Source organism: Bubalus kerabau, chromosome 8 (genome assembly GCF_029407905.1).
Source record: "Bubalus kerabau isolate K-KA32 ecotype Philippines breed swamp buffalo chromosome 8, PCC_UOA_SB_1v2, whole genome shotgun sequence".
Taxonomy (NCBI): Eukaryota; Metazoa; Chordata; class Mammalia; order Artiodactyla; family Bovidae; genus Bubalus; species Bubalus kerabau.
This window is the reverse complement of record NC_073631.1, coordinates 66,010,713-66,038,220: the sequence shown is the minus strand read 5'-3', so window position 1 is coordinate 66,038,220 and position 27,508 is coordinate 66,010,713. Positions and strand designations below refer to the sequence as shown.

Here is a 27,508-nt window from a genome sequence, read left to right as displayed (position 1 = left end):
CCTCAGCTCCCATCTGCAGACACCAAATGAACTAGGGCCGGCAGATCTATTCTGATTCCCAGAGCTTTTTTATCCCTCGGGTTGCAGGGCATTTGCTCAAAGATCACATTGGAGGTTGGTCCTCAAGGGTGGTCTTATCTTCCTGTTTCTAAAATGGACAAAGACAGGGAATAAAATATTCGTGGAAACTTCTAAACAGTTGGAATTTGCCTCAAACAGTATCCCAGTTGTTATCAGTGATTTGTGTGTCTACCTGTGGGGAAAGCTGGGTTTGGGGAAGAGGAAGAAATTTGAAATTTTCTTTTTCAAAGCAGAAACATTAAGGAAAAAAAAAAAAACAAAAAAAACAAACCCTGCCATTCAGCTACTTGACAAGACAGAGCAAAGAACCAGGACTCAGAGGAAGACAGATGAATTTTTAGCTTTAGATATGAGGCTTAAGCAAACATATAATGGAAACCCTCTTTTAAAATGGTGTTAGTGAAAAGAATCAACACATTTACATCACCTATTTATTTATGACTCTAATATTTGTTTCACAAAATTATGACCTTTGGCCCTGCCTCCACGTGCACTTGAAGTCCACTGTTGTCTCCATAGCTAGGCTGAACCTGTTCACCCAGGCAGCTGCTGATAATAAGCCTAGAGCTGGCAACAGGGGAGGCCTGGCTGTGGTACCATACAACCACAACCCCCCACCCCCACCCCGCCACCCACCCCGGCCTTCAGTTTCTCTGAAATCTCCTGCAGGTGTCTCTGAACATGATGAATACAATCATATTCTCTGGGGATCATCTGACCATCAGAGGACACTGAAATCCCTGCAGGGCTTATTGTCAAGGGCCAGAGGGTGACAAATCAAACAACTTGGTGGGAACTTAAATATAGGGGCCCTGAAGAGACCTGTTGGCAAACAGGATGGTTTCCTCCTTCCTTAACATCCAAAATGTTCCTGAAGATGTCCATCAGCACCGATGATTGGCCTGAGACAATAAGAAGAGAGTGAGCAAGATGAGAAACTCAGATTGTCTGAATGGAGTGTTCACCTTCTAAAAGGTTTCTACCAGAATGAAATAACTAGAGATGAGCAGAGGGAGAGGAACAAATGGGAAGTGAGGAACTTGTTCAGTTCAGTACCACATAACCAGGATTCAAACAGAAGTTCCTGGCTGTCTTTTCCTTTTATGTAAAACATGGGGAAAACTAGCTTGTTCAGGGAGGGAAAAGCTGATAGGAAGGTATTATAGTGCGTTATAGTGACATTAGAGCTGAAACATTACATCTGGTGCTACACAGTGAAATGAAATGTCATTTCTTTAATAATAATAACTTTGGTAGGTATAATAATGTGCTCTCTGACTATCTAGATGTTCACATCCTAATCCCCCAAACCTGTGACTGTCACCTTATATGGCAAAAATGAATTTGTAGATATAATTGTAGTTAAGGATGTTTCCAGTAGTCATGTACGGATGTGAGAGCTGGACCATAAAGAAGGCTGAGTGCCAAGAATTGATGCTTTTGAACTGTGGGGTTGGAGAAGACTCTTGAAAGTTCCTTGGACAGCAAGGAGAGCAAACCAGTCAATCCTAAAGGAAATCAACCCTGAATATTCATTGAGAGGACTGATGCTGAAACTGAAGCTCCAGTACTTTGGCCATCTGTTGCAAAGAGCTGACTCATTGGAAAAGACCCTGATGCTGGGAAAGATGGATGGCAGAAGGAGAAGGGGGTGACAGAGGATGAGATGGTTGGATGGCATCATCGACTAAATGGACATGAGTTTGAGAAAACTGAGGGAGATAGTGAAGGACCAGGAAGCCTGGTGTGCTGTAGTCCATGGGGTCACAAAGAGTCAGACACAACTGAGCTACTGAACAACAACAAAATGATGTTGAAATGGAGAGATTATCCTGGATTATCTGGATGGGCCCTTTTTTCAAGAGTCCTTAAAAAGGGAAAGTGGAAGGGTCAGAGTTAGAGGAGACATGATGATGGAAGCAAAGGCCAGGTTCAGAGAGAGATTTGAAGATGCTACTGATGGTTTTGATGACGGAGAAAGAAGACCAGGAACCTAGAAGTTGGAAGAGACAAGGAAACAGATTCCTCCTGGGAGTCTCTAGAAGGAACACAGCCCTGCCAACACTTTGATTTTAGCCCAGTGAAATTGATTTCAGACTTCTAATCTCCAGAACTGTAAGATAATAAATGTGTGTTATTTTAAGTCACCAAGGCTGTATGGTAATTTGTTAGTCTGAGCAACAGTACGATTGGACTTGGAAACATTAATGATGGGAAAAATGAAAGGAATTTGGTTCAGGCTTGATTCTTAAGGCAGGCCTTGATTTTCTGAATAGGCAGTGAAGCAAGAAAAAGGTTTTGTTTTTATCAGCCCAGTGGGTACTTCTCAGAGGTCATTGTTGGCTCAAGATTTTCATGGGACAAAATAAGTACCGTGGCCAAACTTTGCTGACATACCTTTGACTCTCTGTGTGTAGAATTGAAGTTGAGTTTTATTTTATGACTTGAAAACAAAAATCCATGCATAGCATGATGTTCAGATTCTTGGGAAAGAAAGTCTCCAGGATCCATACAGATGGTGATGATAAAGCCCGAGTTGGACTCAGCACAGATGCCTCAGAGAAGCATAATTCAGCTCCATCAGCCTGTCACCCACTCCTGCTCTCCTTTCCATGAGCATGAGTAAAAGTAGCCTCTAGCCACTGAGGTGAAATGGGGCCCAATTCTTCTCTCAGAGAACTCTTCAACCTAAAAAATATTCTCCATTATCCAGAACACACATCTTAATCACATGTTATAAACTATGATGTGCGCTAGCTGTGAGGAACTCACAAGATAATTATGACTTAATCCCCACTTGATGGAAGCTCCTGTTAGTGAGGCATTTGCAAAATGTGGTGCCTTGGACAGCAGCACTCAAGTCGGCTGGGAAAGTTATAAAAAATGCAGGTTCCTGGATTGTGGCTCGAGAAAACGTTGGTCTAGTGTAGTAGTTCTCAACTTGAATTGATTTTGTACCCCAGCATCATTTGGCAGTGTCTGGAGACATTCCTCTTTATTGCAACCAGGGGATGAAGGCGGATACTGGCATCTAGTGGATAGAGACCAGGGATGCTGCTAAACATTCTACAATCCATATGACGGCCCCCTGAAGCAAAGTCTTAAAACATCAGTAATGTCAAAGTTGAAAAGCCCTAGGCTAGTGTTGAGTCTCACAAACACACACACACACGTGTACACACACACACACATACAAATTATTTTAGCATGTGGGGGTAGTGGTTTAGTCACTCAATCGACTCCAACTCTTTGGAACCCTATGGGCTATATAGCCTGTCAGGCTCCTCTGTCCATGGCAGTTTATAGCATGTAATGTAAACATATATGCCAGTGTATTGTGTGTGTATACGTGTGTGTGTGCGTTCATATATGCCTTTCTCTTGCCCATTGTAGTGGGCTTGTGAAAGTAAAAGTTGCTCAGTCATGTCCACTTCTTTGCAACCCCATGGACTGTAACCTGCCAGGCTCCTAAGTCCATGGAATTCTCCAGGCAAGAATACTGGAGTGGGTTGCTGGTTCCTTCTTCAGGGGATCTTCCCAACCCAGGGATTGAACCCAAGTCTCCTGTACTGCAGTCAGATTCTTTACTGTCTGAGCTACCAGGGAAGCAGGTGACATGCCTTTGTCCACTCTCCTTCCACTTCCTCATCCTCACAACTCACCTGCAGCCTCTCTTCTGTGTTGATTTCTGATTCCACACTGGCCAAGAACAGGGGAAGCCAAGTACTAAGTCCTTCACCCTTGAAGTAGCTGTCATGCTTCAGAACTTTATCAAAATAAATTTCCAGGTTGAAGAGGGGCATGGATAATGATATCCATCTCTCTGAGAGAAGTTTTTTTAACCCAATTTGTAATTCAGATTTGGGGCTCTGCTCCCAAATTTGCTTTATACCACTGGTTGTTGTGATGTAAAAATTGTGAGTCACACATGAGCTCTTTGTACCCACGATTTATTTCTTCCTTACACTAGTTCCTCTAGTTTTTCCTCTTCTTTCGTTCTCGCCTCCATCTAGAATCAATGGAGAAGTCTATTTTCTTCAGAGTTGAATATTGTTTTAAAAAAATTACTCTCCAGACAAACAAAAATCACTCTCGAATGTGGTTGCATGTAGCTGACTGGTCTTAACTGGTTAGACATGCACTGCTGTGCTTCCCACCTCCTGTTAGGTGGCCACGATCTGTTTCCTGGTCAAGGAATAAGTGCCATGTCACGTGCTGCAGAACAGTTTCCAGCCCCCAATTCCCAGCAGTCCTCAGGGCTGGGAGAAGCATCCTGCATGCACATGGCTGTGGTTTTATCATCTTGCACTCATCACTACATTCAGGAAGATACTTTCTTTTTTTTTTTTTTTAATTATGCAACAGAACTGCTGCTTTAGGGTAAACTTTGACACAAAGTAATTGTGTTCTTGACTAAATCAACTAAAAGAAAATTAAGAAAATAGACCTGGCATAAGTTCCATGTCTTTCTTTTTAAAACAACTGCTTTTGGAGAAGCACTTGCATAGGCAATAGGAACAAAGCATCACCTCTAGAGGACAAGTTTGCCTTTTCAAGGAATGGGCAAATGGTAGAAATTGTAACTCTCCAGTATCATGGACGTTCCTAGCTTTTCTTGTTGATCAAATGGGAATACAGTCATTAGTCCCTATGCATTTTGACCATTTAGACATTTTCAAACATTAGACAAAATACATGGATACCAGGACTAATACCATCTTTAAAAATTGAAGTTGAGGGATGCTTTTTGAAATATGGGCACTAACAAACATTTAGTTGGTACCCAAATAATGCAAAACCCACAGAGATACAAAGGTAAAGGGATGCAGACAGCCCTGAACTCTGCCGTCTCATCAGCATCTTTCAGTTGCTCTGAAAAATTTACCTGGATTCTGGAGCTCATTATATGTGGTGGCTCTTCCTTTCATTCAATGAATTTTTATTGAGATGTTTCCTTGAGTCCATTGAAGGATATTAGGCTCAAAGGACTGGTTCCTGCCCTTAGAGACAAAACCAGTGTTGTCTGTCAGGGTTAAATGTTCACGTGTGTGTCAAAAATACCACAGGAGTACAGATGAGAAAAGAAAAGATACAGGATTATAGAGGAGGTTGTTGGGAATTGAAAGGGTCTAGTCACCATGTTTATTTAACTTATATGCAGAGTACATCAGGAGAAACGCTGGACTGGAAGAAACACAAGCTAGAATCAAGATTGCTGGGAGAAATATCAATAACCTCAGATATGCAGATGACACCACCCTTATGGCAGAAAGTGAAGAGGAACTCAAAAGCCTCTTGATGAAAGTGAAAGTGGAGAGTGAAAAAGTTGGCTTAAAGCTCAACATTCAGAAAACTAAGATCATGGCATCCGGTCCCATCACTTCATGGGAAATAGATGGGGAAACAGTGGAAAAAATGTCAGACTTTATTTTTGGGGGCTCCAGAATCACTACAGATGGTGACTGCAGCCATGAAATTAAAAGACGCTTACTCCTTGGAAGGAAAGTTATGACCAACCTAGATAGCATATTGAAAAGCAGAGACATTACTTTGCCAACAAAGGTCTGTCTAGTCAAGGCTATGGTTTTTCCTGCGGTCATGTATGGATGTGAGAGTTGGACTGTGAAGAATTGATGCTTTTGAAGTGTGGTGTTGGAGAAGACTCTTGAGAGTCCCTTGGACTGCAAGGAGATCCAACCAGTCCATTCTGAAGGAGATCAGCCCTGGGATTTCTTTGGAAGGAATGATGCTGAAGCTGAAACTCCAGTACTGTGGCCACCTCACGTGAAGAGTTGACTCATTGGAAAAGACCCTGATGCTGGGAGGGATTGGGGGCAGGAGGAGAAGGGGACGACAGAGGATGAGATGGCTGGATGGCATCACTGACTCGATGGACGTGAGTCTGAGTGAACTCCGGGAGTTGGTGATGGACAGGGAGGCCTGGCGTGCTGTGATTCATGGGGTTGCAAAGAGTAAGACACGACTGAGCGACTGATCTGATCTGATGTGAGAAGACTTTACAGAAGAGAAGAGGCATGAAATAGACCTTGAGTGAAGCAGGATTTCCATAGGGGTCAGTGATCGGGACAGAAAGGGAAAGATGCATGTATAAAGAAGAGAGAAGGCATAAGATATGTTTGGGGACAGGAAAGAAAAAAGATACATTGGCATCCCCTCTCTGTGTCGGTGTTGGAAGTAAAGGAGATTGGAGAAAAGATTATGGAGTATCTTGACAATGTTGCCTCACTGGGGTAATAAAGAACTGATGCATCCGAGTGTTAACACGATAAAATTTATTTCTTGCTCATTTAACAGTTCCTTGCAGGTGTTTAGTGGGTAGACTTCCATATGGTGACTCAGGGAGGCAGGCTCTTCCAAGTTATTGCAAAATTCTTGAGAGCATGGCACCTTGTTGTTCAATCCCTCAGCTGTGTCTGACTCTTTGTGACCCCACAAACTGCAGCAAACCAGGCCTCCCTGTCCTTCACCGTCTCCTGGAGCTTGCTCAAACTCATGTCCATTGAGTCAGTGATGCATCCAATCATCTCATCCTCTGTCATCCCCTTCTCCTGCTTTCAACCTTTCCCAGCATCAGGGTCTTTTCCAGTGAGTCAGTTCTTCTCATCAGGTGGCCAAAGTATTGGAGCTTCAGTTTCAGCATCAGTCTTTCTAATGAATATTCAGGATTGATTTCCTTTAAGATTGACTGGTTTGATCTCCTTGCAATCCAAGGGACTCTCAAGAGTCTTCTCCAACAGCTCAGTTTAAAAGCATCAGTTCTTCGGCGTTCAGCCTTCTTTAGTGTGAGAGATTTCTGTCTACCTCCCACTGGCTACCCCTAACAGTAAGGGAGACTTGGAAATACAGATTGGCTCTGTGTCAGGAGAAAAAAAGATTCTAGTGGGCACCTAGTCATTTCTACATGGACTTTTAGCTTGAATGGGTTAAACTTTCTCTTGAATGTTATGGTTAAGTCATCCTCCACCTTAACATATGGACATGCTCTATAAAGAATGATTTTTTGGTGTGTTATATTCACTGCTGGTAATCGCAACGTATGGTAAACCTTTAATAAATCTTAGCTCAAATAATGAAACAGTTATGGATGCTGGATAAGAGTCTTGGAGATATTGAACCTTGCAGGATGGACTTGTGGAAAGAAAGTTGAGGCAGGTAAGTTAATTAGAAAGCGATGGTGATAATCTAATAGAGTCAATTTAGTACAATTACAGTAGGAATTAGTGCAATTTTAGAACCAGAAATGTTTGCTTCTGCTTTTTTAACTTTCTTAGTTTACAGCAAAGCCCTGGCTTATAGTTTAGCCAGAGTCCCTGCTGAGTTGAAATCATAGAAGCAGGTTGTGAGCTGAAAGGGCCTGGGACTTTCTTGGAGGTATTAATTGGAATGCAGCCTAGGGACTTGGGCTATGCCACAATTCTGCAACCCAAACAAAATAAAACCTGACCAAAGCAGCAAACTTAAATTGGAGTTCAAGTTACTTTAACGGACTCTTGGGAGACACAAACTGCAGTTGTATTATGTATGCAAAATTCACTCTTTGACCTTATTGTAAGGAAAATTACTGGAGTACACACAGTCTTTGGCTAGCTTTCCAGTGTGTTGGACAAGTTAACGGCCATGCAACTATGCAATATTTTTCTTAAATTTTAATTTTAAAATATGCTTGAAAAATAGATGCTGATCCAACAAGAACAGAGAAAATTGATGAAAAGAATACATTCTCTGTGCACCTAAGAGAAGCCGACATCCAGGCAACCTCATGTAGCCCAAGGCTTCGAGATTTGAGGAAGTTAAAAGCTAAGGAGAGCCTTCTGCCTCCCTCTAGATTTGACTTTTGTGGTTTATGTATAAGCTGGGGCAGACCTCAGAGTGTGACCAAGACTCAGGTTATGCGCCTCTAAAGTCTGGTGAAGGGCCAGAGTCTAGGATTATACAGTCGAGTGAGGGAACTCACTGAGAACAGCTAGGGATTCCTGGGAGATTTTTAGTGATTCGTGCTGATCTGGAAATAATGGAAAAACAACAGAAGAACTTTTTGTGGTATTTTCGTGTGTTTTCTATTGGTTTGGGGAAGAAGCCAACCTTAAAGTGGCTTAAAAATAATAACTATTTAAAAAGACATAACATGCTCTACCCTTTTCATCTGTCCCTACCAAAAAGGAAAACTTGCACAATGAAAATGGCAGGAATAGGAAGGCAAAGCAGAAACAACAGGCCACAGTAGTGTGCTCGGATGGGAACGAATAGGATCCAGACGGCTAATGTCTGGTGTTAATACAGAAAGTGCTGGAGAAGGTGTGAGGAAACGCTATGAGGGAATCTTTCCCTTGCGAGGCCCAGGACTCTTTGAGGCGTGAGTTGCTTATTTCCTGAGGCCTCTCAAGATAAAAATTCCAGGCTTGAGGCAACAGGTACTTTGGAGGGTCTACTAGTTTGGTTTCCAGCTCAAATCCTAGAGAAGCCAATTCATTGAAATGTCATTTGCCTAGTGATTGATCTAACAAATTTACTGATTTTTTTTGGTAAAGAAAAAAAAACTGAATTATTCACAAGTTTGATAGTAATTCATATTGCACTGGATAGTTTTCACTTGAGCCTTGCAAAGCTGTTGAATGTAAATTGACTGGAAAGCCCGGTTTTTTGTTTTTTTTTTCTTGGCTTGGCTTTATGGGGATTCAGTTACAAGTTGCTGAGGTTGGAAAACAGGCATCCCTGCTAAGGAATGGAGAAAGGAAGTTGGTATATTCATCTTCACATCTCGGAGGGGTGAGAGATACTAATGGGCAGAGAAGCAGGGGATACCGAGGAAGAGAAGGAATGGATGTCAGCGGTGAGGGATGCTGGAGGACAGAAAGGGTCAAGAATGAGAGACAGTGAAAGATCTGAAGACTCTAGAACATTTTCCGAGGCTGCTGAAGTCTTTAATATCAGTCATCATAAACCTTCTACTTGATTCATATTAGTTTGGCTGAGTGACTTCAGTGAAATGGTTCTTCTGAATGTTAGCTTCCAGTGTATCCATTTTCAGCAGATTGACTAACTTCCCCAAATCTGAGCCTTGCTGAGTCGTTCTAGCAACACCTTTAAGGAGTGACCAAAAGGAAAGTCTTCCTGGAGGAAGCTTTACCACAGGACTAGAAAGATGGGGGTCTGAAAGAGGAAGACACATCTCAGTAAAACCCCCAAAGTGGCTTTCTTGCCTTGGGCTTGGAAAGAGAGGCCAACCTGTCTGGGTTTGCCAGAGATGTTTCCTGGTTATAGTACTGAAAGCCTCAAATCTCAGCCAAACAGAGAGGGTTGGTTGGTCTTAAAAGCCAAAATGCTCAGGTGGCTCAGATGGTAAAGAATCTGCTTGCAATGCAGGAGACCAGGATTCGGTCTCTAGGTTGGGAAGATCCCCTTGGAGAAGGGCATGGTGACCCACTCCAGTATTCTTGCCTGGAGAATGTCATGGACAGAGGAGCCTGGCAGGCTACAGTCCATGGTGTTGCAAGGAGTCTGACATGACTGAGTGACTTTCACTTTCACTTCAAGAAGGAAAAAAAGATAAAGAAAGGTGGTGGTGGTGGTGGTAAGTGTGGAGAGGTGATGCTGAACCCATCGCTTTAGAGGCAGCCTTCTCATGGGTACAATTCATGGCATCTACGGGGAAGAGCACGGGATGCCTAGGGGCAGTTGCCAGGTCTGAGCAATCACCCTGGGACCAACCCCAGGAAAGGTCTAGGTTTGTTCCAGATAGTTTGGTTAGACACTATATATATGCACGTACTTTTCTAAATGTGCTTTTTTCTCCTCTTTTCTTTAGGGAGGCAGGACACAGTGCGTGAGAGAAGTCTGTCCCATTCTATCCTGTCCTCAGCACCTTAGCCACATTCCCCCAGGACAGTGCTGCCCCAAATGTTTGGGTGAGTGATTGTTTTCAGGTCAAAGAACAATGTAATTCATTCTGGGAGTTTCTGTTGAGAGTTGTCCACTTTGTTATCTTGAGGTTCTCAAGTTGTGCTATTTCATGGCTTCTTAGAGACAACACCTTCTTCTGATTACCTGAGTGTAAGGTGTGGTGGCTCAGTAGGTAAGGAATCCACCTGCAATGCAGGAGACCCGGGTTTGATACCTGGGTCAGGAAGATCCCCTGGAGGAGGAAGTGGCAACCCACTCCAGTATCCTTGCCTCGGAAATCCCATGGACAGAGGAGCCTGGTGGGCTACAAGACCATGGGGTTGCAAGAGTTGGGCACAGCTGAGAGACTAAACCACCACTAAGGTGTGTACAAGTGTTTATTTCACTTCTGAGCCTCCCCAGAACTTTCTTGTCTCTTATCTTCCCCTGTAGTTGTAAACCTGGTATACCAGACACCCTGGGATAATAGCCTGGTGTGGGGAGAATGGTACTGAGGAAACCGTATTTAACTGGACATTTGATGATTAGTAGGAATGTATTTTTGTGGGGAGAACAACATTGAGAAACTGTCTTTAACTGGGCATCTACATTTAGTAGGAACGTATTTTAAAGGCATGTGAGGACTTCCCTGGCAGTCCAGTGGTTAAGACTCTGTGCTACCAATGTGGGGGGTTGGATGGGGGATGCGGGCAGGGGCATGAGGGTTCAATTCCTGGTCAGGGAACTAAGATCGCACATGATTCAAAGCATGCCCCCAAAAGAAAAATAAGTAAATAAAGGCATATGAAGTAAACAGATGGAGGAACAGAGTGTTATTTTAGAGGCAAAAACATGCAGGAGGATAAGGTGCCTCAAACAAGAGGTTTGGAAGGGAATAATGAATAAGTTAATAAAAAAGAGGATTAGCTATTCCTTTTGGAGCAATTATTATGTACTAGGTACCATGTGAAAACTTCAGGAACTTTTTTTCTCATTTAATTTTCTCAAGAGTCTGTGACATACAGGTGCTAAGTATAGAATTCTGATGTGTATTAATAATATAAGGACCGTGATTAGTTTTGTGCTGAGAAAGAAGTAGAATTCCTAGAAGGTAGCACAGCTAGTGAGCTATGGAGGTGACTCCTGAACATGAGTCTCCGTGATTCCCAAACCCAGGATTTAACCTGCTGCTTCTCAGCTTTCCAGGTAACATGGAGAGCAGCATGCATGTTACCACCTGAAGAGAAACACCCTGGATGGAGGGTCTCGAGAGCCCGGAATCCTTTGGGTTTTGTTCTTTATCTATGTATCAGCTTCTTCCATGTGGCCTTAAGGTCATTGAGTTGATTGAGCTTGACCATTTAAGATTCAGATAAAAGTAGCTTGATCCATCAATTGAATACAATAGAATATGCAGCATCCCCACCAGTATCTCCAGGGATCCTTGGCAGGAGGCTTGTATTTTCTCTAGTCACCGCTGGCTTTGTGTTTTCGCTCCTGCTGCTTTTTTCTATTTGTTCCCTACCTCTTCCTCTTCTCCCTCCTCCTCCTTCTCTTCCCTTTTTTTTTGTTCCTCTTCTTTCCCTCCTCCATCTGCTTCTTCAACATCATTTTGTCCTTTCAGGAAAACCTCCCCACCCTGTCTTTTCACATTCTGTGGTGCTATTGAATCAAGGCTTGTGTAGGGGATTTCGCTGAAGGTTTACAGTAAGAGGATGATTACTTTTCAGGGAAGCACAATGAATAATAGAAACTGAAATATTAAGCTCGCTTTGTTCTTAAAAGGTCTCAGCTACTTTGCCTTTAGGAAAATATCACTGTCTCTTGTCTGTGGATTCCAGCCTCCAATCCTTATTGTCCACACTCTTTTCCTGAATCTTCTGTCTTTTCTGTCATACTTTGCTTCCTCCAACCGAAACACCTGTTGATTTATTTTTATCATTCCCAGCTTATCATAGCCATACCCTGAAGTCTATCTTTCTACAATTGATTGGCCAATAAAGGTATCTTGTTAAATGAAGGCAGCTTTCTCTTCTTTGAAGGATTCTGCTGCTAACTCTTCATCTAATAATGTTTGCCTTCCTTCTGTGTACACACACGCAAACACACACACAAACATGCACCTGCTTTTAAAGTAATTCCATAGATATTATCAGAACAAAGGAGAATTGTTTAGACTGACTGACTGAAGGCATTTCCACTGATGTGTGTGCTTCTTGGGTTGCCCATGTGTGCTTGTGCCCCTGGAAGAGAAGTAGCCAGTTCACTGTTGTTGAAATCATCATGCTGTGGGTCATGGTGGAAACAGGGCCCCATCTAGGTGAGAACGTTGTCCCAGAGAAGGTGTGGCTTGGGGCCTCAACTTGAAGATAAGTAGGCTTGCCTAGAGAATCCTGTGGACAGAGGAGCCTGGTGGGCTGCTGTCCATAGGCTCGCACAGAGTCGGACATGACTGAAGCGACTTAGCATGCGTGCATCCATTGGAGAAGGAAATGGCAACCCACTCCAGTATTCTTGCCTGGAGAATGCCAGGGATGGAGGAGCCTGGTGGGCTGCCGTCTATGGGGTCGCACAAATGGACACAAATGAAGCGACTTAGCAGCAGCAGCAGCAGCAAACTTGATTAAAGCTCTGAAGCTGGTATCGTGGATATGCTGAGTCAGATGAGATTCTCATATGAACAATGACTGTTGTATTGAATGCAGATTTTTCTGTCCGTTTGTGGTCATAAGTTGGACTACAAAAGGAACAGCAACTCTTAGGACACTCAGAAATTCTCCCAAATGAGACCTTTACTGCTGGGCTAAGCCCCAGCGGAATAAAGTGGAAATGGCTTAGATTAGGCTATACACAGAGTCTCTGAACTATTCTTTTGAATGTTTTATCTTATTTTGAGCCATGATGACTTTGGGATTTAGGTAAGATTGTATGTTTTTTGACAGTAGAAAGAAACATACCCACACAACAGAAGACAGGAAAAAAAAAAAAAAAGGAAACAGCAATGCTTAGTGGATGCTGAAATTTTAGACTATTTAGACTTTTGGATTTTTGGACACTGATTTGCTGTTCAGTTTTCCCTTGAGCAGGATTCATTCACATGACATACCCCTGCCTTTTGCACTATTTTCCTCTCTTTTCTCATTTTCAATGACAGCCTCAGCAGAAGTTTCTATATATAGAGCACCGATGCACCTCTTAGAGTCACACAGCCCAAGATCATATTTGAATTATATGTGCTGTGTGCTCAGTTGCTCAGTTGTGTATGATTCTTTGCGACCCCATGGACTGCAGCCCTTCAGGCTCCTCTGTTCATGTGGATTCTCCAAGCAAGAATACTGGAGTGGGTTGCCTTTTCCTTCTCTAGGGGATCTTCCTGACCCAGGAATTGGGCCCACGTCTCCTGAATTGGCAGGTGGATTCTTTACCACTGCGCCACCTGGGAAGCCTATTTGAATTATACCACCTCTAATAATGATAATACTTATCTGCCATTTATCATATTTGTGCAGGGAGATTAAACTCAAGCCTTTTTTGTTCAGTAGTCTACTGATATATCAATCCACCAGTCTAACATTAATAATATAATATATAATAATATATATAATAAAAGACAGGACAAGGCAAACCATGTTATCACAATTTGAAACAAATGCTCAATTGAAGCAGGGCTATTTTTAATTCTTAAAGGACAGAAACATATCTTTGATGGAATAATATAGAAGACAGTGTTTAAAGCAGTGAAAAATAATGTCACCTTCATTTTTGTAGTAAATTAAAAAAAAATCTGCTTAGGGGTGTTTCTTACACTTTTATAGAGTGTCCTAAATCAAGGTGTGATATGACAGGTGTGATTCTGATGGGGTGGGTGGCCCCACACAGATTTCTGATGCTTCAGACAACCCTTGGGAGTTACCTAGAGGAAGACCTAGAGAAAGGATGAATTCTGTATTTTTCAGGTAATCCTCTGATTTAATCTGTAAATTTTTACAAACTTCAGAAGACTTAGAACCTGAGTATACACAGAAGAATGCCTGTTTCAGTTGGAATATTGCTAATTGTTAGGTGCACATAGAGTCATTATGCTAAATTTTATCTAACCATAAAAAAGTTTTTGATGGTATACTTTAGCACTGACATTGTAGTTAGAGATGGTAATGTGTTATTGGGAGGAGGCATTTTGATATCATTTTATGACAAGTGAACTAAGTCAGGCCTGGAGAAGTCAAGTTCAAGGTCACCCGGGAGTCTGTATGTGGGACCCAAGTTAAAATTATCACAATCATCTTTTGAAGCAAGTTTGCTTCTTGTAGGGACAACTAAACTAATGGTTTAATTCTACATCTATACTGTATCCCAGCTTTGAGGTTGACTTTTAACGGGAAGATGGCATTTTTCTTGACACCTACTAACAGTAATTCCAACAATTCTAATTCCGAGAATAGCATTTCATATGTGTTTATAGATACTTCAGCATTTCATTTGGTCTCCAATGAAATAGAGATTGCTTTTAATCTTTTTACAGGAAGAGTGTGGGTATAAATCTTATGAGTGATGATTAATCTTTGACTTCTCAACTTAGTCCCTAATTGAAGTAACATTTCAGAGATATTTTTATGTGCTCCAGAGAGTAGAAACTCAAATACTGAAAGAAAGGAGGAAAGTGGATTACACTCTTTATTTGGGGTTGATTTTTTTCACCTTTTGGGTCACCAATCAAATCCTTACATCAGGGAAAACCACGGTAATTCTGCAAGAGGTGTGATGCCTGTGGGAGGTTGAACACTGCGTATGTGGAGCTGGATTCCTCCTCTGTGTGATCTTTGAGTTAGCATCACCCTTGATGCTGATGGACTTGTCATTTCTTCAACTGAGATACTATCTCATTAGTTTTTCTTTTTGCTCATCCTGGTCTTCTTTGGATATCTTGACTTCTCCTGCCTCTTCCCTGCCAACACCCACTTTCTGGATAATTTTACTCATTCTTTAAGATACAGCTCAGGCAGCACATCCTCCAAAAAGTCTTCTCTGTCCTCCCCATCCTCACAGTTCCTAGATTGGCTTCTTTCCAGAACTGACTGTCTTATTGTATTGAAATCATCTTTTGTGGGTTTGTTTCCCCAGTAGATTAAGCTCCGTTGGGACAGGATGCCTTAGTCATCCTGGCTCACTAGGATGAACTCATAATAAAGATTTGTTAAACTTACAAGATTCAGTATGGAATCAAACTCTCTTTAGCAAAAACTCTTTGAAGTCATGATTCCTGGGAATCCCCTAGAAATATGTGACCCATGGCTCTGTATTTGTGCACTAGATTTACCTGGTCTTGTGGGAATGTTTAACAGTCCTGTGCTATAATTGCTGATGATGAAGTGGGACAATCCTGACTTCTGTCTTGCTAACACTATGCCGTTGCTTCTTTCTAGGTCAAAGGAAAGTGTTTGACCTCCCATTTGGAAGCTGCCTCTTTCGCAGTGATGTTTATGACAATGGATCCTCTTTTCTCTATGATAACTGCACTGCATGTACCTGCAAGGTAAGATGGTTCTGAGGGGCTGTGGTCCAAAATGGATGGCTTTTGGTTTTAATGTTAACGCTATAGCCAAATATAATAATGTGTTATTTATGGTAATGAGGCATTACCGATGCCACTTTATCTGTAAAGTTATACTGCATGTTCACAAGGAAGTTTAGACATAGGATCCAAATTATGAATCACTGTTATATTCCCAGGACCAATAAGTTAGCTCTAGGGGTAAGAATTAAACTCTGAGGGGCTAAAGCACTTATAAAAATCAGACAAATGCACATGGCAGTGTTCTCTGGCTCTAATTATTCAGTATGAATTCTCTGACACACCTGGCAATAAAAATGGCTTTAACCACATGTAAGAGAAAAGAAGCCAACTCATCAGAAAAGGCTGTTGCTGGGAAAGATCGAGAACAGGAAAAGAAGGGGGCAATAGAGGATGAGATTGTTGGATAGCATCACCGACCCAATGGACATGAGTTTGAGTGAACTCTAGGAGGTAGTAAAGGACAGGAAAGCCTGGTGTGCTGCAGTCCACAAGGGAGTCAGACATGACTTGGTGAGTGAACAATAGCAGTAAAGAGAAAAGAAAGGCATGGGTTCACAGTTACCACAAAAATAAACCTGGTAGTTTGGGAAGAGAGTATTTATGTGTTGTTCATCATACCATTTCTTACTTGAGTCATTACACACTTTTCTAAAAAGGCAACCACACATCTGCTGCTGCTGCTGCTGCTGCTGCTGCTAAGTCGCATCAGTCGTGTCCGACTCTGTGCGACTCTGTAGACGGCAGCCCACCAGGCTTCCCCATCCCTGGGATTCTCCAGGCAAGAACACTGGAGTGGGTTGCCATTTCCTTCTCCAATGCATGAAAGTGAAAAGTGAAAGTGAAGTCACTCAGTCATGTCTGACTCTAGCGACCCCATGGACTACAGCCTACCAGGCTCCTCCATCCATGGGATTTTCCAGGCAAAAGTACTGGAGTGGGGTGCCATTGCCTTCTCCGAACCACACATCTAGTGACTGGTAAAGAATTCCTCAGCTCCAGAAATTTAAAGGCGTTATGCACATCACACATTCCTAGACTATGTTTATGTGGTGATTCAGTTCTGAAACCGAGAAGAGAATCATTTACACAGAGGACTTTAGGACCATTCATTAGCAAGTTAACCGAAACATCTGTGTGACATGAGTTTAGAATAATACATTTTGGGGTGATAGTTGTTGTTTGTTTTTAATAACCAGAGGTCTGGAAAGGGAAAGAGGAACTTTTTTCACTGTCAATCAGTAGCTAGAATTAGAGTTCAGAAGTTCCTGATTACTCAAGGCATGGTTTGTTAATGAGCATGCACTGCATCTTCAAGGAAGTGGCCAAGGAAGGGCTGAACTGTCTGTTCCCTAGCACTGAACAGCAAGTAATTCCAAAGACTGGAATTACTTTCCTGAGGCCCTCTCCTCTCTTTCATGGTTCATAGAATCCTGTGCTAAGCATATAGCCACTCCTTTTGTTGCCTTGGCCTCCATCCTCTGAACTTCTCTTTCTCTCCTGGAATTTCACAGGTTATAGCTTCCTCTTGGGGATACTGAGCCTTTGATGAAAGACATCACATTCCCGATTCTCTTGATTGCAGAAAAGCCAGGCATCCCAGGGATGGAAATTAGTTATGCTTGCAGCGTTTTGGGTCTCATTCTTTGAGAGATTCTTTGAGAGGTGATTAGCCAATATATCCCAATACTCAAAAGAAGCATAACTGAAACTGTTCCTTCAAGATGTTTTTTATCAGAGTATGAATTCACGGTCATTTTTGGGAAATGGAATACTTGAAGAATCAGGCTGCAATCATTTGGGGTGATCAGGGTTGTTTTGTATCTGTTAGAGTTTCCCTCTCCAGTATCCCCATCCAGTGAGTGCCATGCAGGTGCAGGAAATAGTTCTCTAAACACAATTCAGTTTTAGGTTTCCGTCTGCCTGCAGTGTTCTCATCTTCCTTGAGTTTGATTAGCAAACTCCTCTTCATTTATAGCAGCCTTTCTCAGATATCACCTCTTCTAGTGAGGTTTTCCCAACCCACCTAGATAGGTAATTGTTGCAATTTCTCTCCTAGCCCTATACCTTTACCAGTTCTTTTTATCACATTATTATATAGTCTTTGTTCAGATGGTTATCTCTTCTCTTTGTGAGTTCCTTGAGGACAGGCGCACATCTATCCATCTCTGTATTCTAATTGCTTAATCCAGTTCCAGGCAATGATCTAATGGTACTCTGTGTGTGTGTGTTTGTGTGTGGTGGGGGATGGTTGGTTGTGGGTGTATATTTAATGAAAGTTGGGCAATCTATCATGAAGTATGCATTATTCTAGAGCTGGTGAGTGCCCTTGTTTTTCAAACTTGAAATCAAAATATACAGTTTGACAAAGGATTTTTTCCAATTTATGAGTTGACTTATTTTCATGTGCCAGGCACTGTGCCAAGTACTTTGCATATTCCATTAAACTGAACAATCAGCTTGAGAGGTGTTATCATCTCCATTTTGAAGATGAGGAATCCGGGGCACAGAGGGATGGATTTGTACAAGACAATACACTTAATACATGAACTGGCATTCTACCCTGGTCATATTCAATTCTATATCTTATCCACTGTGTGATGTGATTTGAATAACAAATGCCTTTTTTTGAAGGATCATCTCATTGTCATATTAATCTTAAGAGGATAAGTTAGTGAGAGTATAGTAGATGGTACCAGAAGTGCCTCTTGAAATCATAGAATTGATGTAGAAGTTGCAGAAGTTACATCTGTTGATTTACTCAACCTATTTGTATGTGAGGCTCCAAAGTGAGTCCTCTCTCCAAGCTTACTGATTGGGTCTATGTCTTGGAGAGGGGTTTGGTCTCTCATTTCCCTGCTCTTGGTTCACACTAACTCAGCACTTTGAGGTCATTGCCAATTTACCCTGGGATATTTCTTTCCTCCATCCTGTCTTCTGCTAAGTTTCATAAATATTTTGCTCTTATAGTCATTTCACCTGACATTCTACTCCAGGTGAAATTTCAACTTGTTGGCTGGGGAACTGGAAAAATTTGCTTTTCTTAGGGCTTCCCTGGTGGCTCAGAGGGTAAAGTGTCTGCCCCACAATGCGGGAGACCCGGGTTCTACCCCTGGGTCGGGAAGATCCCTTGGAGAAGGACATGGCAACCCCACTCCAGTATTCCTGCCTGGAGAATCCCATGGACGGAGGAGCCTGGTGGGCTATATACATATATATATATAGTCCATGGGGTCACAGTGAGTAGGACACGACTGAGTGACTTCAGTATATATATATATATATATATAATAGGCTCCTCTGAACTTTTTTCCCATGCATTGTTGAATGAGTCAGTAAGTACAACTCACTTGGCTATTTTGTCCATGGAATGCCACTTCTTTTGAAATCAAGCCACACTCCTTAATGTTACAGATATAGACTTGTCACCCTCAGAGTTTAAGTGTCCCTGATTAAGGTCACACAGTTGATGGAAGACCCCTAGAACCCAGGCCTAGCTTTAGAATTGCTCATTTGGTTCCTTTGTGAACACAGAACACACTAAGGAATTTCATCTTCACATGGAGCATGAGCTCTAAATTTTTACTCTTTGATCAAAGATATCCTGAGTTTACTGTCAGCTCTTAGAAGGTGTCATAAAGCCATGGGGGAGCCCTGAGGGAACACTGTTAAGGAGGGTTGTAAAAGATGAGAAGGGCAGGAAAAAGGAAGGAAACTGGTTGGTCCATAGTGCACTGGGCCTTCTAACCCAGTGGCTGGAGCAGGATATCCCATCAGTCTGCTGAGCATTAACTGATAAGCCCTTGGAAAGTGGGGGGCATATGTCACACTGTTCATAGCTTCCTCTTCTTCTAGTCCAGATACTTAGTCAGCAAGTAAAATTTTGAAGTGAATGAAAGATTTATTGCAGTGACTTAGAATATGGTCGGAGAAAGCAATGGCACCCCACTCCAGTACTCTTGCCTGGAAAATCCCATGGATGGAGGAGCCTGGTAGGCTGTAGTCCATGGGGTCGCTAAGAGTTGGACACAACTGAGCGACTTCACTTTCACTTTTCACTTTCATGCATTGGAGAAGGAAATGGCAGCCCACTCCAGTGTTTTTGCCTGGAGAATCCTAGGGACAGGGGAGCCTGGTGGGCTGCTGTCTATGGGGTCGCACAGAGTCGGACACGACTGAAGCAACTTAGCAGCAGCAGCAGCAGAATATGGTATCTTTGATCCCTGGGTTGGGAATATTCCCTGTAGAAGGGAAAGGCTACCCACTCCAGTATTCTGGCCTGGAGAATTCCACGGACTGTATAGGGAGGGGTCCATGGGGTCACAAAGAGTTGGACACGACTGAATGACTTTTATACACATCTTCAGCATATGTTTTAAAGAAGTTAATTGTGGGTTGTTAAAGGAAGACCAGGACTTCCTTGTAGCTCAAACAGTAAAGAAACTGCCTGTGATGTAGGAGACCAGGTTTCGATTCCTGAGTTGGAAAGTTCCTCTGGAGAAGGGAATGGCAATCCACTCCAATATTCTTGCCTGGAGAATTCCATGGACAGAGAAGCCTGGTGGTCTACAGTCCGTGGGGTCGCAAAGAGTCAGACACGACTGAGTGACTAACACACACAAAGGAAGGCCAGGCAGGATGTCTGGTGGAGGTGGAAATTGTCTTTAACTTCCAGTTTGCTTTCGGGCCCCCAGGACTCCACTGTTGTGTGTAAGAAGAAGTGCTCCCACCCTGGGGGCTGCGACAGAGGTGAGGAGGCCTGTTGTGACGACTGCCTCCTACGAGTGCCCCAGGAAGACATCAAAGTGTGCAAGTTTGGCAACAAGATTTTCCGGGTATGTCATGAGCCAAGCTCATGGGAACTACTGTATGATACTGAGTTGTGGAAAGCTCCTAGCAAAGTGCAGATTGCAATATTTCATATTTTGTGTATACATGTATTTATGTGTATAAAAGTATTTATTTATATTATATGTGCATATATGTTTAGAGTCAAGGACACGTAGGGGTAGAGAAGCAACTGTTTGAAAATGTGTTTTTCTTGGCTTTACTTTTGGTGTATAACATACGTTAAACCTGTAAAACATTGCCTTTTCTAAATGTGGTGGCCAGTGGTTGGGGCTGAGCTGAGGAGTCCCCTGGATGGTGCAGCTATGGGTACCCAAATGCCTGGGGACAGCAGTCAGAGATGCACAGTGCTCCATGCCAAGATCCTGATTCTCTTAGAACTTTCCCACTAAGCTCCTTTTTCAGAGAGAGATTTTCCTATTTGGAAGCTGTTTGGGTGAGGTTGTGGCCAGCAGAGCAGTTGAACAAAGATGAGCAGGTCCTGCCCCAGCTGAGTTAGTAGGGTCGTCTGCTGCCCATCTCAGGTGTGTTTTACATCGTTTCCTAGTGGCGTGGGTGGAAGCTGGCCAGTGACCATTTAAACGTTAGGATTAAGATCGTTGACTTTGTCCAAAGTGCTGCCCATCTAGTCTGTTTTCCCCATGGGTGGAGGGAGTTTCTCTGTACCTGAAGGTGTCATCTCAGGGTACCCTTGAGAATCGAGACCCTCAGAATCAAGTCAGAGATGGAGGCACCTCAGGCCCTCTGCACTTGGCTAGATTTCCTATTACAGAGCTGGAGGGAGCGTCATGATTCTTACGACATCTATAAAAAGATTTGATGTGTCATGCCTCAGGGAAGGGCGTCACGTGTGTGTATGTGTGTATGTATCTGTGTGTTGTGGTTCCACCCGGCTTCCAGAGCTACTCATGTGTCCTCTTTACACGTCATCCTCCGTCTCTGGAGCATCCAGATGCGGTAGGCTCACCCTGATGACTCTATTATGCAAAGTGCTTCCCAGGCTCCTCGCAAAAAGGTTCCTTCATATACATGAACGGGGCCTGAAGTAATTTATGGAGTCCTAGAAATGTGCACTCAGAGAATTTGCAATAGTCAGATGCCCTTTAAAACAGATTCAGTCAGAGAAATAAAAGGCACTAGAGACATAGGTAGTCCTTAAAATACCTTCCAAAAATGAGAAGGAAGAGTAAGAGGCATAAGTGACATCAAAGATCTGGGCTGGTTTTTCTGTTTTTAATAAAATTTGCTGCTTAGATCCAGAAGCCCAGAAAGGAATCCTTGCTGTGTTTTCAGGCGTAAATCTATTGCCCACAATCTTTTTTTTCACAAGCAAGAATACACGTTCCTGCATGTTCCCAGAAGTACAGGATTTTTGTGGTTGGGCACTCAGCAATTGCAGATTATAAATCCAATAAGCCAAAGAGATGCCTCAAACAGCTTTTTCTGGGCTAGAAAATGTGTCCTAAGTGCTACCCAGCCTTTTAGGAGGAGAGTATCAGACAGGCAGGGACATGGGATGAATCGCTCTTGGAGTTTTCCGTCTGTGCTCCACATTTTCAGATGGTTTGCTGGTCAGGTGTCTGGCTGGCAATGGGAGTCATATGGATTAGTCTCTGTTCTTTGCATGTTCATGCCCCATGTGGGCCAGAACCATGTCACATCTGGGAATAAACTAACTAGTGGCAATTAACTAGTGGCATCTGGGAGAACTCAAACTTTTCAGTCCTATCAAATGGAAAAATTAGACCTTTGTTGTTGCATCATGTAGGAAAAGTCTTGTTTGCTTTCCAGGGTGAAGCTAAGTAAACAGTGCAAAAGGAGCAAGATGCAAATATGACTTGTTTGGTGTACAAGCATTTTTTTTTTAATATACCCTGGAGGGGAAATGCACGCGTGTGAGCACACATACACTAAGATCTAGCGTTTCTATCAGATCGGTTAGATGTAGATAAACACCTCAGAGTAATTCAATCTATTGATGGAAACCATCACTCAGGGAAGAAATGCTTTCCTTGACAGACAAATCCTAGCCTGGTGGATTAGCTCCCATCAGCCTCCAGTTTATGGAAGAATTCTGTGGTCTCTCTTGCAGGATGGAGAGATGTGGTCGTCTGTCAACTGTACCATCTGTGCTTGTCTGAAAGGCAAGACAGAGTGTCGCAAGAAGCAGTGTGTTCCCATCAGCAGCTGCCCTCAGGTTCGTCTGCAGGTTGACTTACTCTTTACTGAAGCATCTTGAGAACCATTCTGTGTGTGGCATGGTCACCTCCCATCTTCTGAACGCAGAATTCAAATCCTCTAAAACTTCCAAGTTCCCAAATAGACATGTGCCTTTGCAAAGCTTGCTCCTTGTTCTTTATGATTCTCATCCAGATTCTAGCCTAGCAGGGTAATAGCTCTTACCTCGCTCTGTTTTTTACTGATCTCTCCCAGTTTTTTGTTTTAATGTCTCCAACTTCTGTTTGATCAGCTCCCTCGTGTCTTTTGCTGGGTTTTCTTTTGAATATCATAAAAGATCCTTTCATTTTACCTCTCTCTTTCTTTTCAAATCAGTTTTCTTCCTGTAGCCATTCAAAGGAATATGTGGTTGTTTATTAATAAATTCCCCAAGGAGTTTCATCTGCCCAGTGGCACCCTCCAACCCCTTTTCTGAAGTTTTCCCTCTCCAACTCGGGCTCTGTTGTAGTCCTGAATGGAAATGGTGTCTTTATGGAAATATCTCTTTTCAGAAACCCATAGTTCCAGTGCCCTGAATAAAGCATCCATTATTTTCCAAAGCATGAGCTTCATTGAATTCACCTCAGCAACTTGAAACCTTTCAAGGTTTTATGCATTTTGGGAAAATGTCAAGCCTATTCAATACCTTCCAGTGAATGAAAAAATACATCCATATATTCAGGACATGTCTTCCCTTCTCTGTCAGAGACAGCTTTTAATTTTATTCACATCTGTTATTATTATAAACAAAAAGTTGCTGTTTTTACGTGAGTGCCAAATGAAGCACAAAAAAACAACAGCTGTTGCTATTGCACAACTGAATAAAGGGGGAAAAAAAAAAGAAAAAAAGAAACCCTAATTAGTCTTGCTTTAAAAAGCCTCAGACATAAAACTGAAAAAAAAAAAAACAAAAAAAAAACCCCAGGAGATACAATAAGGAGAGTTGAGCATGGTCTACTTATAAATATTCATTGGGAAAAATGGTATCACATCATTTTTGCCCGTCCTCGGGGAACCCTCGCTGCTAATGAACTCCTGTGGCACATGTTAGTAATAATGGGCTTCCTTATTCTACAAGACAAAAACAAAAGGCTGAGCCAGCCTGGTGGCTCGAGCAACCAGCCTCTGCAGGCCCTGGTGGAGTTCCCGGCTTCACTTGAGTCCTGCCAGTCGTGGCAGGTGTGGTGGTCTTCATGGACCTCTTGCTGTGGGGAGGTGAGCGCTCTTTCTGTTACCAGCATCTTGGTTCCTGTCTCTTCTTTGTGGACCATATTTGGGCCAGGAGCATCTGTCCCTCCAGGCGCAGGCCTGGCGTTTCCCCCACCCCACCCCTGTCTTCTTGTCAGAGCCCGTCAGGCAGTGCCTGGCTCCTGCCTCAGGGCCCACCTTTTTGTTTCTAGGCAGTTTTCCAATCATTCCTTTGGTTCACACTTTACCTCCTCAGGGGCCAGCACAAGCACTTTGGAAGATAATTTAGTTTTACCATAGAAATCCTGTTAAACACTTACTTCCCCTCCCCTGCATTGCTTTGGGAAATTTATGAAACGAGTTGCCAGTCCAGGTTCGATGCACGATACTGGATGCTTGGGGCTAGTGCACTGGGACGACCCAGAGGGATGGTATGGGGAGGGAGGAGGGAGGAGGGTTCAGGGTGGGGCACACATGTATACCTGTGGCGGATTCATTTTGATATTTGGCAAAACTAATACAATTATGTAAAGTTTAAAAATAAAATAAAATTTAAAAAATAAATAAATAAATAAATAAATTTCCATGGGAAAAAAAAAAAGAATTTTTTTTAAAGAAACAGACGTATTCCTGCTCTATCCTTCCTGGCTACTATACATCTTTTTCCAGAAGTTTGCATGCCTTGTTGAAAAAGGATTGTGTGATTGCATTCCCTTCTTGACAGTCCCCCAGGGCAAAGGAGTGCGTTTGGTGAGAAGGACGGAGGGGTCCACTGGGGACAGGTTCGATGTGACAGTCATTCCATCACTGTTAATATGTCCTGAGACTTCCTCTGTAGTCACAGGACCAACCTCGTCTGATGCTGAGACCCCGCCCCCCCACCTCTGAGGTGGGTGCTGTTACTAGGCCCTTCTTACTGATGCTTTCATGGGGCGTCCAGAATTCCTCAGCGAGTTCCACGTAACTCAGGAGGCAGACATCATGGCTTTCTCTTGATTTATTCCCTGCCTAATTTAGTGATGTTTCCAGCCCCTCTCTCACTTTCTGAAGAAAGGAACTGGCTGTTTCTGTTGAGGTACAGATGCAGGGAATCACAGAGTCACCCTTTGCTGGGGCCTTGGTTTAAACAGCTCTGTATGCCATCATTCCATCAGCCGGAGCCAGTCTGCTTTGGATTTGTCCTCAACTGCTTTCAGGCACGAGAAGCCAAAGGAGTCCTCTGTGCCAAATAGAAACAGACAACAGAGCTCTTGGTCATGAAATTGTCGTGTTGCCCCAAACCATGAAAGGTGGCATGGCATGGAGTTTTTGAGTCTCATTCAAACCTGTCATAGCCTTTAATGTACCTTTTTAAAGCGTCAGACATGGTTCTAATTCTTTAGTTATCAACTGCCATCTTTTGTTGTTGTTGTTAGTGTGATTTGTTTTTTAAGAACCTAAATCTATTCTTGATGCAATCAACAGGTAGTGAAACAGGGCTTGACACAAGTCTTGGGCTACCACTCTGTGGTCTGTTTCCCTAGTTTCCTGTAAAAAGGGGAAAGGGGCGTTTGTATATAGAGGGTTGTTGTGAAGCATAAATGTGATAAGGAAAGAAGAAGGTATGGCATTTTTTTCCTACTGTATAGATACCCAATAAATGTTAACTTCTCTTAAAGATTAAGATGAGACCTCTCTCATCTTAAAAATCTGGAGTGAAAAGTTGGCCTCTAAGGTCACACAAATTTAGGTTTGATTTTGGGTTGGCTCAGATGGTAAAGCATCTGCCTGCAATACAGGAGACCTGGGTTCGATCCCTGGGTTGGGAAGATCCCCTGGAGGAGGAAATGGCAACCCACTCCAGTACTCTTGCCTGGAAAATCCCAAGGATGGAGGAGCCTGGTAGGCTACAGTCCATGGGGTTGCAAAGAGTTGGACACGACTGAGCGACTTCACTTCACCCTTGTGTTGTATGACATCAATGTCTTCATCTATATGAAGGAAAATGCTCAGCTCACTAAGTTTTTGTGCATCTTAACAAAAATTTTAATATGTTCTAAATATTAACTTATTTTAAATCCTTACAGTTAGCCTGATGTAGGGAAAATATCTAGTCGGATGTCTATTTCATAGATGTGCTTCCTGAATGTTCATTTTCTTCCACATTTCTTTTCCCCTGCGATTCCACTAAGTCAGAGATAAAGCAATGTCATTCTCTGATAAGAGTCCTGAGATTATGCTTCTTCCTTTAGATGTCAATCATTAGAAAAAAATTAGAAGAAATGTGGTAGAGGAGATTACACTGTTTTTCCAGAAAGGTAATGGAAAATTACTCAGCATTTCAAAACCCTTAGCCCCATTTGGCTTTGACTACATAATAGTCAGGGATAGCATACCACTCTCTGAAAGAAGGAATCAGGTTGAATTTCATTTGTGGCACAGATATTGTTCATATACATAGGCCCAAGCTTGGGTTACTGTTTATTTTTGGCTCCCTCCAATAAGCAGAGACAGAATGAAAGCTTTGCATAGATTGATAGATTGACAGCCAATTCCCATTTCTACATGCGTGCACTTGGTCTCTAGAGGGCTAGATTTGGGTATCAGTGAAAAGGTGGAATCCAGACTGTCTCCATCTTCCCTCCATGTGAGAAAAATCACACCAATGAAACCTTTAGGGATTATATTTCTCTGAGGATAAAAACAGGAAAGCTTTTTGAATGACTTTGCCTGGCTGTAGAACCTGATACTTAAAACTTCGTTTTCACCACCATCATCACCATCTGGGCATCGAGTTCAAATACAGCTTGGATGAATTTCATTGATTTATCTGGTATGAGATTTAAAAAAGAGTTTTGTCCTCAGCAGACCCTGTTTTTTAACACTGAACTCTTTTTTTTTTTCTTTTTCTTGATTAGGGTAAAATTCTCAACAGGAAAGGATGCTGTCCTATTTGCACTGAAAGTAAGTTTATTGAAAATATGCTATTAATATTTATTTTGCATTTTATAGTACAACAAGAAAAATGGTGGTGTAAGTTTTCAGCCTCTTTTATTTCTGTAGGAATAGGATGGGATCATCTTACCTTGCTACAGACAATTAAAGTCAATGGTAATCCTTGTACAGAAGCACAACTAAGACAAATGTGAATGTTTCTGCTGGGATTTGTTGCTATGAGAAATTTAGAAGACAAATGGTCTCATGAGGTTTTAGGAAGGGCCAGGTGGCTCAGATGGTAAAGTGTCTGTCTACAATGTGGGAGACCCGGGTTCGAGCCCTGGGTTGGGAAGATCCCCTGGAGAAGGACATGGCAACCCACTCCAGTACTGTTGCCTGGAAAATCCCATGGACAGAGGAGCCTGGCAGGCTACAGTCCATGGGGTCGCAAAGTCCGCCATGACTGAGCGGCTTCAGTACACTATCACTATAGAGAGCTTGATGTGCCTTTTAACTGCTAATAGCATTTGCAGCCATAGCGACTAAAAGATAATGATATCCTATAAAGCCAAACATTATATATAACCTAGGAGAGATTCTCCTTCCTTCCTTATGAAGCCAAACAGTTGCCCATCTTTCTCCCTCACCCTCACCACGGCTTCTTCGCTGTTTCACTTGGGCACATCCGGTGATGCTCTTGGTAAAGAGAAAACAAGAGGTCATTTGGTTGGCAATGGTGTAGCCATCCTGTTACTTTTAACTGAGATCTTGAAGGTTCTCTCTAAC

At 42.6% G+C, this 27,508-nt stretch overlaps 1 protein-coding gene across 1 annotated transcript in view; it reads left to right on the top strand.

The window, feature by feature from the left end:
• BMPER (BMP binding endothelial regulator) overlaps positions 1-27,508 on the top strand; it is a 253,318-nt gene that overhangs the window by 133,175 nt on the left and 92,635 nt on the right. The window contains exons 7-11 of the mRNA XM_055590429.1: positions 9,908-10,007; positions 15,405-15,514; positions 20,248-20,388; positions 22,494-22,598; positions 26,704-26,749. Coding sequence (XP_055446404.1) covers positions 9,908-10,007; positions 15,405-15,514; positions 20,248-20,388; positions 22,494-22,598; positions 26,704-26,749 — 502 coding nt within the window. The remainder of the gene's footprint in view (positions 1-9,907; positions 10,008-15,404; positions 15,515-20,247; positions 20,389-22,493; positions 22,599-26,703; positions 26,750-27,508) is intronic.